At 43.9% G+C, this 15824-nt stretch overlaps 1 protein-coding gene across 3 annotated transcripts in view; it reads left to right on the forward strand.

Moving 5' to 3' along the window:
* FH (fumarate hydratase) overlaps positions 1-15824 on the forward strand; it is a 45809-nt gene that overhangs the window by 11442 nt on the left and 18543 nt on the right. For all 3 annotated transcript variants that reach the window (XM_073332605.1, XM_073332606.1, XM_073332607.1), the window contains 4 exons: positions 6515-6625; positions 7834-8010; positions 11081-11263; positions 12402-12567. In XM_073332605.1, the coding sequence (XP_073188706.1) occupies positions 6515-6625; positions 7834-8010; positions 11081-11263; positions 12402-12567 (637 nt within the window). The remainder of the gene's footprint in view (positions 1-6514; positions 6626-7833; positions 8011-11080; positions 11264-12401; positions 12568-15824) is intronic.

Genomic DNA, 15824 nt, shown 5'->3' on the forward strand with positions numbered 1-15824 from the left:
TCTGTTTTGAATCTAATTACCCTGTAAGGTATTTACCATCCTGATTTTACAAAGGTGATTCTTTTACTTCTATTAAAATTCTTCTTTTAAGAACCTGATTGCTTTTTCATTGTTTTTAAGATCCAAGGGTTTGGGTCTGTGTTCACCTATGCAAATTGGTGAGAATTTTTATCAAACCTTCCCCAGGAAAGGGGGTGTAGGTTTTGGGGGGAAAGACGTTTCCAAGCGGGCTCTTTCCCGGTTATGTATCTGTTAGATGTTTGGTGGTGGCAGCAATAAAGTCCAAAGGAAAAAGGAAAATAGTTTGTACCTTGGGGAAGTTTTAACCTAAGCTGGTAAAAATAAGCTTAGGAGGTTTTCATGCAGGTCCCCACATCTGTACCCTAGAGTTCAGGGTGGGGAAGGAACCTTGACAGCTGCACACCACTGTATGCTGGTATAAGAAGGCAGAGCCACCACTGAGCCCAGTCACTTCCTTCTTACTGCCAGTAAGGATTGTCTGAGAGATCTCAGACTTGTTAACTCAAGTGCTTCCCTCACTTGTTGTAAATAGTTGCAGTTAATTATTGTAAGTTGTTCAAGAGTTTCTCAAGTATGTTAGTGTTAGGTTTCTGTTTTTGTGTTTTTTGGGACTGTTTTGTTTCTTTCAGTACTAGGCTCCATACTGAAATGATGCCTCACTTCCCAGGCTTTGTCTTGCAGCACATATTCAAAGCCCATGCCAGTCAATAAACCTCGTCCTGAAGCACCTGAAGTGCTTCGGTGAAGCCCACGTTAGTGACAAGTGTCATTTTCAAGGGCTTCAAACCCCATTTGAAAAAGGCTAGAGCAGCGAGGTTTAAGTGCTTGCTTATGGAAGCAGTTCTTGGTCTCCTAGCCGAGTCACCTCATGGGAGGAGCATCTCAAGTATTTTAGCGTCGGTATGGAGTGCTCCAGCAGATGTATTTTTGTCTCGTTGATACTGATTCCCAGTACTGAAGAAGAAACCCAGACATTCCTTGGGCTCAGGGTCTTGTTCATCAACCTTGGTACTGAAGCTAGAGGCAGGTGTGTGGCAGAGAGCCACACCAGAAGCCTCGCCTCATAAGAGGGGTTTGCTGCCTCCAGAGCCTGTGCCACGTCCATCAAGGCTGTCCTCTGAGAGACATTTAAGGAGCCAACAGTCAATGCCGTTCCCATCTACTCCAGAGGCATATGCTTCCGCAAGAGACTTGCCTAGCCTCTCGGTACCAGTTTCATCAGCACTGGAAATCATCCAACCAGTTCCTGCTCCTGTGGCTCACCCCTTACCGCACTGAGAGCCCCCGGTACCACTATCTAGATTTCCTCTCAAATCAGTTTTGTCTAGAGGGAATACTGCCATCCCCGGGTTCAGGATACCCCGCTCCAGTATTGTCTGCATCAGATCCTCCATTTTCGGAAGCCTCTGACTCCTTGTTCACGGACTTGGAAGTGTAGGCACTTACCCTCCTTCAAGGTCTGGGCTCCCTGGAGTGTCCTAGGACCTCACGTCACCATCTTGACAATCACGGGGAGGTCATTGTACACAACGGCACTGGGAACATAATTCACAGATACCTGACACTGAGTTGGGTACCAGGCGCCGTGAGCTTCCGGTACTTCACAGCCAACCAGGTCCTTCTGAGTAGCTTTTCCACTATAGATTATGGAGTTGCCACCAGTTGCTGGTTGCATCCTTGTCTTTGCACCAGACAAAGCTATTGATTCAGTGAGAGATTCATCTCCTCTGGAAGACCCCAGGGCCCTCCAAGACTTCCTGAAAAGAGTGGCCTTGGTGCTTGGCATCCAGGCAGAAGAGGTACGTGAGAGTTCTCACAAGTTGGTGGACATCCTAGTGTCTGGCACCCCAGTTAAGGTTTCTCTGTCAATCAATGAGGCAATAATGAAGCTGGTCAAGACTCTTTGGCAGACCCCTTCTTCCTTGGCTCCCACAGTAAAATGAGCCGAGAGAGAAGATACTTCCTTCCCTCCTAAGGGGTATGAATATTTTTACACTTGCCCTTCAGCTTTTCTTGTAATGGCAGCCACCAATGGGTGGGAAACGCAGGGACAACAAGCCTTCATGCCTAAGAGTAAGGACTCAAAAAGGCCTGACTTGCTTTGCCGCAAACTTCATTCCTCAGGGGGCCTGCAGCTAAGGATTGCATACCAGCATGCACTCCTGAGTTGATACATACATGCTCTGGGAGAACATTGCTAATTTCAAGGACAAATTACGAGAGGATTTCAAGCAAGAGCTCTCAGTAATGTTGGAGGAGGGTAAACTGGTCACCTGCACTGCCTTCCAGGACAGTCTGAATAGTGCAGGTTCGGTGGCTCAAACCATGGCATCATTGCTGTGAAGAGATGTTCATGGTTACAGTCTTCCGGACTACTAGCTGAAGTCCAACAGACCATATAGGACGTTCCTTTTGAAGGTCCTACTCTGTTCTCCGAGAAAAATGACGACAGGCTTCACAGCCTTAAAGATTGCAGGGCAACATTCAAATCCATTGGAATCTACAGTCCAGCAACGAAAAAGTATTTTTATCAAGAACCCTTTCAACCCCTTAGCTTTGCTCCTTGTTCCCAAATCCACCTAAGAAAAAGGGAAGGAGTTATAGAAGGCACCCTCCACTACCCTCCTGTTAAGTATCAATAAGTTCATCCCATCCAGCTGCCTCTTTCAAGCAGGCATTTTTATGGGGTTACATACCAGCGTCATCACTTCCATCTACTCCCCATTTTTTATTTACCAGTTGCTTGTCCCACTTCCTAAGTGCCTGGACCTACATAACATCAGTCCCAGTGGGTCTGCATATTAACCCCCCATAGTGGAACAGCGGTATGCCATCCAATTTCCTTTAGCCTTTCTTCCCCACACCTTCTCCACACTCCTCTTCAGGGTCCACTCTCACAAGATTACTCTTCAGTGGGAGGTCCAATCTCTTCTTCAGACAGGGCCCATACAGTAATTACCGTTGGGCTTCAGGGGAGAAAGCTTCTATTCCCATTATTTCTGGATTCCCAAGTCAAAAGGAGGTCTCAAGCCCTTATTAGATCTAAGAGAGTTGAATAAATTCCTGAAGAAAATAAAATTCCTCATGGTTAACCTAGCATCAATTATCCCTTCCCTGAAACAAGGAGACTAGCATGCCGTCCTCGACTTGAGGGATGCTTGCTTCCACATCACAATATGAAAGTTTCCCAGGTTCCTGGCAAATGGTCAACACTATCAGTTCACTGTACTTCCGTTCGGTCTGGCAGCAGTTCCACAATTATTCACATAGTGCATGGTGGTGGTAGCAGCTCACCTTCCAAAATTAGGTGTCCATGTGTAAGATTCGTTTAGCAGAATCTCAGATCCTGTCCAGCATATCCACTGCTCTATCCACAGTCAATGCTCTGGGTTTCCTAGTGAATCAAGAAAAATCAATACTGAGGCCTGTACGGACAATAGAATTAATTGGAGTCGAGGACTGCTCTATGAAGTCTAGGGCTTTTTTGCCACAAACCAGATTCAAAACCATTTGAGATCTACTACTTTCCCATTCACAATAGTGAGAAAATGCCTCAGGCTGTTAGGTCACGTGGCAGCACATACCTATATAGTGCAATATACCAGACTGTGACTTGGGATGCTGCAAACATGGCTTGCATCAGTATATGCCCCAAATTGTCACCACTTTGTTCAGGTGGTTCGAGTGGTTCGAAGCTAGCACTGTTGTCTCTGGATGAGTGGACAGACTCTCTAAAAGTTTGCATGGTAATTTCCTTTCTTCCCACACTGCCAAAGCCCTAGTTATGGATGCATCATCTCTAGCTTAGGGGGCTCACACTGGGTCCCCGAAGACTCAGGGTCTTTGGTCATCTCAAGACCTAGAGGCTCACATAAATGTCAGGGAGTTAAGAGAAATATGTTTAGCCTGATCATCTTCCTTCCCCAGGTAGCCCGGGCCGGGGGAGGGGGGCGGAATTATTGACTGACACATCTTGTCGACCATGTTTTACATAAATAGGCAAGGAGGGGCATGGTCAAACCAACTCTTCTAGGAGGCATTTTGCCTTTGGGACTTCTATGTAACCATTCAGTTCACCTCAAAGCTGCTTACCTCCTAGGGAAACAAAACACACAGGAAGATCAGCTGAGCAGGTCCTTCACCAATCAACACAAGTGGTCATTATGCCCATATGTAGCCAGATCCATCTTCCAATTCTGGGGATTCCCCAGGTGAACTGTAAAGGAGTCCCCTGAGGTTTGTGTCCCAGACAATGGAAGAACCAAATCATACCCAGTTACTTGCACTGGGTGGTTCCAGCAAAGGCCCTATTTTCTTCTTGCAGGGGGCCCCTACCCCTTCAGGCCTTCTTAAGTCTCTCCCTGGGAGTTCGCTGCACTCCCTGTAGGGTTGGGGTGAAGATCTCCTGGAGTGGAGTTCCCCCCGTGGTTTGAGGAGTTATGCCAGCAGTCTGCTGCTTGGCGATCCTGCTCCTTCCTCATCAGATGACTGCAGTTTTCTCCCCTTTAAATGCCTCCAGCCTATCATATGTGATTGACAAAGCCAGAAGGACAGGGCATATTTACCAAGCTATCTATTTGTCCACCTTTTTTTCCAAAACCTGATCACCATAAGCATGAAGAAAGGCTTCATTTGTTGGACATGAGAAGAGAATTAGTTTTTTACCTAGAGCATAGTAAATCGTTCTGTACTTCTACCCAGCTTTTTGTTGCAGAATTAAGGGCAATCCTGTTTCCTCTGGAGAATCTCCTCCTAGATCTCTTCCTGCATCCGTTTTTTGCAACCAATTGACTAACATGACCCCGCTATCTAGAGTACTTGCGCATTCTGATAGAGCACAAGCAGCTTTTGCAGCTTTCCTGGCTCAAGTACCAATTGTCGACATTTGTAAAGGAGCAACTTGGTCTTCAATTCACATCTTCGCTTTCATTACACCATTACCTGTCAGTCTAGAGACTATGCCAGTTTCAGATGGGTGTTTTACAGTCGCTGTTCAGGTAGACTCTTAATACCCCTCCGTAGCTGTTTATGGAGCGTCACAGTGGAATTGACATGTGCAATCACAAGAAGAAGAAAAGATTACCTACCTTCCTGTAAATTGTTCTTCAAGATGTGTTGCACGTGTTCATTCCACAACCCTCCCTCCTTCCCCTCTCTGTTGGAGCACATCCAGTATGAAGGAACTGAAGGGGGTTGGAGGTGGCTCTATGCTCTTATCCCAGCTTCCAGTGGTGTGCATCAACAGGGGGCGCTTGAGCCATTCCGACAGGTACCACTGAGGGGAAAATATCGCCAACATCTGTGCATAAGGAATACACACACCTACAGTGGAATGGACATGTGCAACATATCTTGAAGAACAACAGTAATGGAAAGATAGATAATGGTTTCTTTCATGGAGTGAACTGTTAAATCATTGAGCCTGCCCATAAAGAAATTACTGAAAAGCTATGTAAAACTTTTTTTAGTGATTTTTATTGTGGTACTTACCTCTAAGGATTTTTTAATAGCAAGTTTGAATAGAAGACTGGTTTTAGTTTTGCTCCAAATTTGTTTTATGGATTCTAAGCTTTATATAAGGCAGCGGTTCTCAAACTGTGGGTTGGAACTCCAAAGTGGGTCGTGACCCCCTTTGAATGGGGTCGCCAGGGCTGGTTTAGACTTGTTGGGGTCCGGGGCTGAAGCCTGAGCCCCGTTGCTCAGGGCCGAAGCCAAAGCCTGAGGGCTTCAGTCCTGGGCGGCAGGGCTCAGGTTGCAGAACCCCTGAGTAGGGGCTGAAGCACTTGAGCTTCAGCTTTGATCCCCCTGCCCAGAGTGGTGGGGCTCAGGCTTTGCCCACTCCCCCAGGGCAGTGGGGCTTGGGCGGGCTCAAGCTTTGGTTCCCACTCCTGAGGTCATGAAGTAATTTTTGTTGTCAGAAGCGGGTCATGGTGCAATGAAGTTTGAGAACCTCTGATATAAGGTAAACAGAATTATGCATAGTACCAGTTACCTTTATTAAATAGCTGGTCACTAAATAAAATGAAGTTCTTGTCCTCACTGGTTTTGAAGATTGCCTTCATACTATAAATCAATGTAGGTTGCCTCATTTTCTCTGTAACTGGACAAATTGAAACAATATAGTGCTAGGGTACCACACTTTTTCAGGTATATACTTTGAAGTGAAACCTGTAATAAGACCCATCTCCAAGAAGGCAACTGATCCTCTCTTTCTGATCTGTAGGTATGAGTGTCACTTCAAGACACACTATATATCAAAACAGACTTTAAGTACAAAGGGAAAAAAATTGCAAAGTACTTCTTTACAATTTTTTTCTGCACTGCTTGGTCAAATTTCATTTCAGTGCATGTTAGCCATACAGCATATGTTGTCCTGTGGACTGCCTGATTGCCTCCTTGCTAGATTTAGCTTTGGGAGTTATACAAACGTTGTGACTTCCTGTATTTTCTATACCTAAAAGGTTCACATCTTTAAACATATTTGAAATTTCAGGTTCAAGTTATAAGAGCTTTCGGCATCTTGAAACGAGCAGCTGCTGAAGTAAATCAGGATTATGGTCTTGATCCGAAGATTGCGAATGCCATTATAAAGGCAGCAGATGAGGTAGGAGGAAAGTGTTCAAAACATCAGGCCTATACATCAAATTATTTCAGTGTAAAATAGCTTTCCATAGGAACAGATGATTCTGAAAAAATGCATGGATTCCAAAGCCAGAAGGGACCACCGAGATAATCTAGCTCGACCTCCTCAATAACACAGGCCTCAGACATTCCCCAAAATAATTCCAATAATTCCCCAAAACTATCAAGTCTTGATTTTCAAATTGCCAGTGATGGAGAATCCACTATGACCCTTGGTAAATTGTTCCAGTGGTTATTTACCCTCACAGTTAAAAATGTGTGCCTTATTTCCAGTCTGAATTTGTCTAGCTTCAACTTTTAACCATTGGATAATGTTTTACCTTTGTCTGGTAATCTGAAGAGCCCATTATCAAATATTTGTTCTGCTTGTATGCACTTATAGACTGTAATCACCCTTAACCTTCTCTTTGTTAAGCTAAATAGATTAAGCTCCTTTAAAGCCTGTTTTCTAATCCTTTAATCATTCTTGTGGATCTACTTTGAACCTTCTCCGATTTATCAACATCTTTCGCTTCCAGAATTGATATGGTAAAGCATCAGTATTGGCAAAGGGTTTTCTTCACAGGATTTGTGAAGCCACCTGTCTGACAGAAAGGAGAAGCTTTAGCTAGCAAGTGACACGTGTTACCAGGCTACTGATGTTGGGACTAATGTTCATAGTATGCCTGATTCTTTCCCTCTGTAGAGCCATATCACTAGGCCTTGAGGTTTCAGTGGAAGCAAGCAGCACAGGATCACTTGTGTTGGATCTGGATGACTGCTTTTCTGGCCTGATGCCAGTATAGAGAACTAGAAACTGGCTTCCAAATGCCTCCTATCCAAATTATATGCTCAACCTGGAATGTGCGAGCCCATGTAGAGGGACTGTACACCCATGAAACTTGATCTCTAGAAACAGCTGCATATCAGTATTTTGGAGATGATGATCCTGAACATGCTCAGCACCACTTGTGTCCCAGGGATGTGTTCAGTTCAAATGGGCAGTCAGGCCCCCAAGAGTGAATCAATCCTGTGATAAATCTTCTCACTAATTTCTGAATTGGGTAGTAGCTGATCAGATTATCCTTCAGTGGGGGATGCCTGGTTTGCCTCTAATCTTAACAAGCATCTGGGGGAAGGAAGCTCTGGTTGTATTGTTATAGAAATTAACACATTCTTATTTTTCTATAGGTGTCTGAAGGTAAATTAAATGATCACTTTCCTTTGGTGGTGTGGCAAACTGGATCTGGAACACAGACCAACATGAATGTAAACGAAGTCATAAGCAATAGAGCCATTGAAATAATGGGAGGTAAACTAGGAAGCAAGGATCCAGTGCATCCTAATGATCATGTTAATAAAAGCCAGGTCATTATACACGTTTTCAAATATTTTGGGGGGTTGTTTTGCCAAAAGTAACCCTTTCAAGTTGTGGTTCTTACTATAAAAATCCCAAAATTCTTCTGAGGTTACTATTTATTTTTATTTTTGTGTATTTGATACACACATGGCTTGTTCGGGTCTGAAGTTTTAGACCCATTCTTTGAAGCTTTTATTGAATTAAGTGGTGGATTAGCTGGATGTTAAATTACTGCTTGTTTGTACTTATAAAAACAGAATCCCTGTTCTGTGCATTTTGTTTTTTCCTTGTATCCTCTTTACTCCCACCGTTTTCTACTCCTGGGGGAATTCTCTACCACTGCACAATGTAGAATTTGCTCAGGATTAATGTTTGGTGCAGAATTGGTGCTGCAGAGCTGCTGGCTGCTGCTAGGGGCCACTGGACCCAGTAGAGCCCAGCTCACAATGCAGCAATGGGGGAGGCGCAAGTGGGCTACGGTTCCCAGGTTTGCTGGTCCTGCTTAGTCACGTGGTGTAGCTGGGCCCTCTCCCTGTGTGGCAGCTGCTAAAGCCCATGAGCTGTGCCCTTCTGGGAGAGCCAGGAGCAACAGCTGGGAGTTGCGGGGGGCACCGCTTTCTGGAAGCGGAGACTGAGGGGGAGAGGGAGGCCTGCTGTGGGGAGGGCGTGACTCGAGCTGTTCCAGGGGCGGTTGAATCTTTATATCATGCCCCCCAGCTAACAGCAGGTACAGGACGTCTCTGCCCAGGGGAACAGTAATTAAACTGTGTGGTGCAGAGCATGTGGTTGGCCTCTGGAGGAGAGGAGGGTGCGGATGTCTGGGCCGGGGGGGGGTGTTCCCGTGCAGCCCCCTCCAGCACCCCCAAATACCTCTCCCAGTACATACATCCCTCCAGCACCCTCCAACTGTACCTCTTCCCCTCTCCCCCTCCCCCCCGGCAGTGCCCTCTATTTGGGAACCTGAAATATGGTAATCCTATAGGGGCAGGGCAAAAAAAAAAATGACTAAAACAACAGCAGGGCAGAGTTTTCCCCCAGGATGTGCCCAGCTGGCATGTGTGACACACCCAGACTGAGGTGCCTGACAAAAGTATAACAGAGAAATGGAAACTGGGTTGTTGCAGAGGTTTCTTTAACTCTCTACTTCTGGGGGAATTTTTTTTGTTGTCCATATTGTTAGACATATTTGCTGATAGGTGTTTTGAAATTAATTACCAAAATAATTGTAACTGGTGTGATTTACATTGTATTCTTTTGACAAAATATGCAAAATTCTGCAGAATTTTAAAATATTGTGAATTTTAAAATTTTTTGGCATAGAATTGCCCTAGGAGTAATATTCAAAGTTTGTGTCATACTTGATTTCAAGCAAGGATAAACTCTGTTGGGGCAAATGTTAGCTTGACTTGTCTACGCTTAGGGACCAACAGCAATGTGGTTACCTAGATTGCTAGCCACCAATGGCTCAGACAGGGCTAATCCCAAGTATAGATGATCTGAAGTGATATTCTCTTCGGTAACCCCAGTAGAGAAGGACTGGAAGAGAATGGAGAATAAATTATTCATATCCCTTAGGTCTAGGGTTGAGCTGCTGTACATGTTGCATCTTTTCTGTTGATTATAGATGTAGGGCTTGAACTTCCAGGGTTGTTAGATTTTGTGAGCTTTCACATGCAGCTATGCTTGAATAATGATTAACTGCAATCAGGTTGCTAGCTATTTTGCAGTTGCAGATTAAATAAACTCTCAAGTCTGTAGGTCAGTAATTTGATGTCACTCATGCTTTGTCCTAGCACTTTAGGTTAAATTCCATGGCCATGAAAAAGTTGGCCCTTTTTCAATTGGTGTGGTGGGTGTAGCTAAGATAACTCCTTTGAGAGTTAAATATAATAGTGTAATGGATTGACAAAAATATCAAAATGATGCTGTCTTATGGCTTTTTTTTGTTTATAATATTTCTTTCTTACATTGCGGTTTGACAGCTGCTGCAGAGAGGAGTCTAACGGTAGACTTATAGCAGTCAACTGTATGTAGATATTATGGAGGTCCATTACATGGTCCTTTCTCTCCATTCATATATTTTGGAGCAATGAAATAATTTAACAATGTTGACATTTGACATACAGTAGTTGACATCTGAGTTAGAAGCAGTGAAGGGAATGGGTCAGTTCATACCTCAGCTATTTTAGGCCATCTGCACACTGACATTGCTGCTTTGGTTACACTTTGTTTCCCATTTTGAAGGTTTTCTTAACAATTGTTGCAGCTAGAGACTTCTTTTAAATGAAAGCTGATACTTGGGAGAAAAGTTGAGTGGTGTGTCTGGTGTCTCTTCTCCCAATGAACTAGTTCTGCAGGTACACACCGTGCTTTGGGACAGACTGTGTTGTCATAAGAATACAGATTATTTTTTTTTAAAGTTACTGATAATTTTTAATCAGTTCATTGCACTTGTTACATCTTTTCTTCTGTACTAGTTTAAGCTACTACAGTAATTCTTTCCATTTCTCAATTAACTTATATTTGTGAACCATATTTAATAGCCACTTAATTAATTTTGCACTTGCTTTTTTTAAGAAGGAATTTCTTGGATGGTCTTGTGGCTAAGGCACAGGACTGAGATTTGGGAGGTCTGGGTTCTTTCTTGGCTTTGTCACAGGCTGACTTAAACACATCATTTAATTTCTCTGTGCCCCAGTTCCTCGTGTGTAATGAGGTTACTACTTTCTTACCTCATGGAGGTTTTGAAGGTAAATCCACTGAAGTGTAAATCTATTATATGAGCCACCCAGGTATTATAAAAAGAAAAGGAGTACTTGTCGCACCTTAGAGACTAACAAATTTATCTGAGCATAGGCTTTTGTGAGCTACAGCTCACTTCATCGGATGCATTCAATGAAGTGAGCTGTAGCTCACAAAAGCTTATGCTCAGATAAATTTTGTTAGTCTGTAAGGTGCCACAAGTCTTCCTTTTCTTTTTGTGAATACAGACTAACAAGGCTGCTACTCTGAAACCAGGTATTATAATGAACATTAGAGAAAAGCTTGTAAATAATCAGACTTGAACTTCCTTCACAGAGCTCAAATGATACGTTCCCAACAGCAATGCATATTGCTGCTGCACAAGAAGTTAATGAAGTGTTGTTACCCGGACTACAGAAGCTACAAGATGCACTTGAAGCAAAATCCAAAGAGTTTTCCCAAATCATAAAAATAGGGCGCACTCATACACAGGATGCTGTTCCACTTTCTCTTGGGCAGGTATAAAACACTAAGTAATATATAACTTTGTACAAAAATGTTATTCACTTGTTTGAAGCATTGTTGTAAATTAATGGAGGTAATTGTTAATTTTCATCATGGTACGTACAGGTGAAAAATTTGCTCAGCAATTGAAGACAAAGTATTGAAGGTCAACAGAATCTTAGTTCACAATATTTTATTATAGGTTCATATTTACTGAAAGTTAATGCACAACATTTCTTGGGTGTTTTGCATGCAGGGCTTCAAGAATTTTCTTTGATCATTGTGTGTTCTTTTAACCAGTGGATTTAAAGAAAAGAAATCACTTTGAGTAGACTATATCAAGACTGCACAAGTAAATGTAAAATATATTTAAAATGATAAAAGTAGACTGTCATATGGGTATTACGTATGCTTCTTTCTTTTCAGCCAGATGACCAATATTATTGAAGGAGTTTGGCTGGATAACTCATTAATGCAAATGTAACACGATCTGCAAAAATTCAAACTGAAAAAAAATAGTACAAATCTTTTTCTAATGTTTATGGTAGTAATAATAATGTTCAGAAAAGTGATTTTTTTTCAGTTGATGGTATCCCTTTATGGGAACAATGTCAAGCTAAAAATTGTGTTTGCAGTTATTTCTATTGCAGTAGCATCCAAAGGGTCCAGTCAGGTTTAGGCCTTATTCTGTAAATTCATAGAAAGACTGTTCCTATCCTGTACGCTTGCCCTTGCTGAAATAATTATTTAAACCATTTTCAGTTAAACTGATTCAACTTTGTGTGGCAACAAGTCCTAAGACTCCCTGATCTTGTAATCCAAACCTGTGTGGAATATGCTGACTCATTGCACTCTCTGAGTTGATTACAGGATCAGGGCCCAAGATAAGCAACCTCCAAAAGGTGAAAGGAGAGGGAAAGAGACAGTCTCTATACAGATGTATGCTGGTTGGATCTCCACATTTAGGTGCAGAACTATTTCCAGTACAAGAGCAGTCTGTTAACTTAACCTACTCCGTTTCATAGTAAAATTAGATAGACTATTGCTTAGATTTTATTTTTAAATAAAAGTGTTGTGATATTAAATTACAAAATACCAATTCTAGTCACTAATTCTTGGTTTTCTGTGTTTTGTTTTTTTTTCCCTTTCAAAGGAATTCAGTGCTTATGTGCAACAAATTAAATATGGTGTGGCTAGGATTAAATCAGCCATGCCAAGAGTCTATGAGCTGGCAGCTGGTGGCACTGCAGTTGGTACAGGATTAAATACCAGGATTGGTTTTGCTGAGAAGGTTGCTGCTAAAGTGTCTTCACTGACAGGTAAGGATGACACAAAAGAAGAGATTCTTCTTCAAGTGATTGCATATGTGCATTCCATTCTTGATGTCTGTGCACCCAGCACATGGCTGTCAAAAACTTTTTCCCTCAGCAGTACCCATTAGGTGGCTCGAGTTCCCCCTTTTTGCTGTGTGCCACTGCATGCAGGTGTAGAGGGCAGAGTCAACACAGCCCTCCTCATTTTCTTCTTACGGCCCAGAATGGTCATCGGAACCCTCTTCGATAGCAGAACAGCGCGCGCTCTCTCTCTCGCGCTCTCTCAGCTTTTGTGAATAGTAGTGTACATCATATAGTTAATAAATTTTAGTGATTTTTTTTTTTAAAAATTCAGATTGTTTTTGTTGTTTTTCCCCATTTGAGGATTTTTTTTTTCTGCATATGGTACCCAGGTCACTAGGATTCAAGCCATGTGCTTCTTGCTTGAGGCCTGTGCCAGTGAGCGACCCTCACAATAGCTGCCTGAAGTGCTTGGGTGAAACACACGTTAAAGGCCAGTGCCCCATTTGCAAGGAGTTCTAGCCTAGAGTGAAGAAGGATAGGGAGGCTAGGCTGAAATTCCTGCCGATGGAGGCGGCACTCAGGCTACTGTCAGACCTGTCCCGATTTGACTCTGTTCTGAGTGCTGCAGCTTTGGTGAGAAGCATACTTCTAGCTTCAGTTGTATCCTGGCACCAATCTTTCACTCATACTGAGGAACAAATATGAGACTTCCAAAGAAGACCTGGTTGGGGCAAGGTCTTCACTGTCTAAGTCTACTAAGATGGGCAAGAAGGTGTTGAGTAGAGTGCACCTGAAACCTCCTCCAAATCGGTGCCTTGGTTGAGACAGTTGGCTCTGGTGCCTCCGAGAACACTATAAAGCCTGGTGCCAGAGGTGGCACTGTCATCATCTTCCGTCCCTCAGGAGACTGTCTCAGTGCCGAATACCCTGGAGGCATTTGTGGCGGCAAAGAATCTGCTCTGCCTCTGAGTTCCAGTGTCACCATCATCCCAGGAGTTGGATCCCTCAGCACTGTTGTCCTATCTGGAACCAGTAGTTCAACCTTTGGTACTGCAGCTGCCTGCTTCCCGCACAGGTGGCCTTTTGGTACCATCCAAGGGGAAAGCCACAGTGACGACAGTGCTCCACTCATCACCAGGTTCTTGGCACCAGTCTCTGGCACTCACTGGATCAGCTCCTCTGTGATCAAAGGAAAAGAAGTCTTCGTCATTGGATTTGGAGGTGGGATTGTACGTCTCACAAACCAGAAGCAGGACCCCTGGTCTCCTCACAGATCCTCTCTCCCTCCTGAAGGCTCGCAGCGGTAAGCTGGAACTGCCATGAAAATGTGGCCAGGCCAGTGGGCTCACCCTGTATCAGTGGCCATCTTGGAACCCTTAGGGTTTTCCCCCACCTTCCCGATCTTCCCCTCACCGTGCATACTCAGTCCCCTCATCTAGAAGGACAGCGTCTGTGCACCAGGGAGCTCCATGTCTAGAGTCCAGTACCGAGCATCAAGAAGTCGTCATGGAGCCAGAGCAACAGCCTATAGAAAAGATTCTACCACCTCCAGTCTTGGCTTCCTCTTTGTCCTCTCCAGATAAAGCGTTTTTGTCAGGCAACTTCACCTCCTCCTGATGATTTTAAAGTTTATCAGGAGCTGTTGAAGAGCATGGCTGCAGATTTGGGTGTACAGGCTGAGGATGTCGGGGAGAATCATCACATTACCCAGTTGGCATTTTATCATCTGTTGGTCCCTCCAGGGCAGCTCTGCCAATTCATGAGGCAATGCTAAAGCCTATAAAGGCTCTATGGAAGATTCCATCTTCATTGCCTCCCACCTCAAAAAGGGAAGAAAGAAAATATTATGTACCCTCCCCAGGTTTTGAATACCTTTATACTCACTCACTAGTGGGCTCATTAGTTGTGACAGCAGCTAGTAAGAGCGAGCAACAAGGGCGCTAGTTTACCGTCCCCAAATCAAAAAATGCTAAAAGGCTGGACTTATTTGACGGCTTATTTTACGGCTGCATATTGGTAACCAATTGGCTCTGCTGGGATAGTATGTTTTTAATTTGAGGTTCCATGGAGATGTTCAGAGAGCTGCTTCTAGAGAATGCCAGGCAGGAGTTCTCTTCCCTGGTCAATGAGGGCAGACTAGTTGCGAGAACATCACTCTGGGCAGAGCCAAATGCAGCAGACTCAGCAGCTAGAACCATGGCTTCCATGCTCACCATGGACATCATCCTGATTGTAGCTTTCTGGTCTTCCCTATGAAGTCCAAAATACAATTCAGGACTTACCATTTGATGGTCCTTTTCAATTTTTAGACCAGATGGACAGCAAGTTTCTTGAACTTAAGGACTCTAGTGTCCTTGGACTTGTACACACCTGCCCCAGTCAGAAAGCACTATTGGCCCCAGCAGATGCACCAATATTCTGGTCCACCTCCTCAACAGGAGTTGTCCAAAAAGAGGTCCAGGGGTTATAGGCATATGCATCCCCTTTCTGCTGCTTCAGCTCCAGTTCCAGGCCCTTCAAGACACCCAGGAAGTACAAAGCATTCATTTTAATGGGCTGGTCAAGGTTGCCATGCCAGTCTCTGTCTCTCCAGACCCAAACTCCCTCACCTTCACAAACCATCTGTCCCGCTTCCACAGTGCTTGGTCCCAAATTACTTCAGATTAGTGGGTTTTGAACTCTGTGGAGGGTAGAATACACTCTACAGTTTGCTTCTATCCCTCCCTCTCCCTCTTCCGAGACCATTCTCGTGAGGAGCCCCTCATTCATCTCTCCTTCAGTTGGAAGCCATAGAGCGGGTTCCACGTGGTCTAAAAGGGAAGGGTTTGTAGTCTAGCTATTACATAATCCCAAAGGTGAAGGGGGCAGGGTGTCTCATACCAATCTTAGACTTGTGTCAACTCTGCAGGTTCTTGAAAAAGATACTGTTCCGCATGGTCAGCACAGCTTCTGTTGTTCCCTCTTTGGCCTGTGGAGAATGGTATGATTCCCTCAGCTTAAAGGATGCCTACTTCCATGTGTCAATCAAGCCCACAAGAGGTACCTCCAATGTCTGGTAATTCAAAATCATTACCAGTTCATTGTACTACTTTTTGGCCTGTCAGCAGCACCCATGGTGTTCACAAAAGTTATAGCAGTAGTAACTGCATTCCTCTGAAGATCAGAAGTTCACGTTGATCTCTACCTGGAGGACTGGCTTTTCGTGGGCTGGTCCAAACCGCAAGTATGTAGCAGTGTAA

This window comes from Lepidochelys kempii, chromosome 2 (genome assembly GCF_965140265.1).
Source record: "Lepidochelys kempii isolate rLepKem1 chromosome 2, rLepKem1.hap2, whole genome shotgun sequence".
Classification (NCBI taxonomy): Eukaryota; Metazoa; Chordata; order Testudines; family Cheloniidae; genus Lepidochelys; species Lepidochelys kempii.